The sequence below is a fragment of the Cystoisospora suis genome, assembly GCF_002600585.1.
Source record: "Cystoisospora suis strain Wien I chromosome Unknown contig_4519, whole genome shotgun sequence".
Classification (NCBI taxonomy): domain Eukaryota; phylum Apicomplexa; class Conoidasida; order Eucoccidiorida; family Sarcocystidae; genus Cystoisospora; species Cystoisospora suis.
In genome coordinates this window covers 1-536 of record NW_027157311.1, presented here as the reverse complement: position 1 = coordinate 536, position 536 = coordinate 1, and the positions used below count along the sequence as shown (strand labels likewise).

Below are 536 nucleotides of genomic sequence, written 5' to 3'. Positions count from 1 at the left end.
AAGAAAAAGAGAAAAGATGAAAAAGAAAGAACAATGAACGGAATAATGAAAGAAAGAAAGATGAAAGGGTAACAGATAGGATCGACGGAACGATGGAAGAAGATAGATTGACCGAAAGAAGACGACGACGAGAAGACGCTGGTTCTCCTTTCTTTTGATACGTTTTTTCTTTGAAATAAGAAAAGGAAACGTAAAGCATTAAAGGAAAAAAGAAGAAAGAAACCAACGGCTCACTTCTTTCTTCTGTCTTTCATTTCATCTTTCTTCTTTCTTCCTTTTATCTCTATCTCCTCTCTATGACAACGAACACCATACAACCGTCCCGTCCATCCGACACGCCCCGCCGTTCTTCTTCCTTTCTTTCTCTTGAAAAAGAAGAACGGGAGGAAGAAGAACAGAGAGAATGGAGAGAAGAAAGAGAAGTTCAGATATTCGACAAGACGATCAAGACCAAGATCGTGTACCAGCAGCAGTAGGAGTAGGAGTAGTAGTAGAAGTAGAAGTAGTAGGAGTAGTAGTAGAAGTAGAAGTAGTAG

At 39.6% G+C, this 536-nt stretch overlaps 1 protein-coding gene across 1 annotated transcript; it reads right to left on the bottom strand.

Moving 5' to 3' along the window:
- Positions 1-34: 34 nt before the first annotated feature.
- On the bottom strand, positions 35-489 carry CSUI_008193 (uncharacterized protein; the record flags this gene model as incomplete). The annotated part of the gene is made up of 1 exon (XM_068068329.1): positions 35-489. A coding segment is annotated over one exon (258 nt), but the record flags the coding sequence as incomplete, so codon positions are not given.
- Between the last annotated feature and the right edge of the window lie 47 nt (positions 490-536).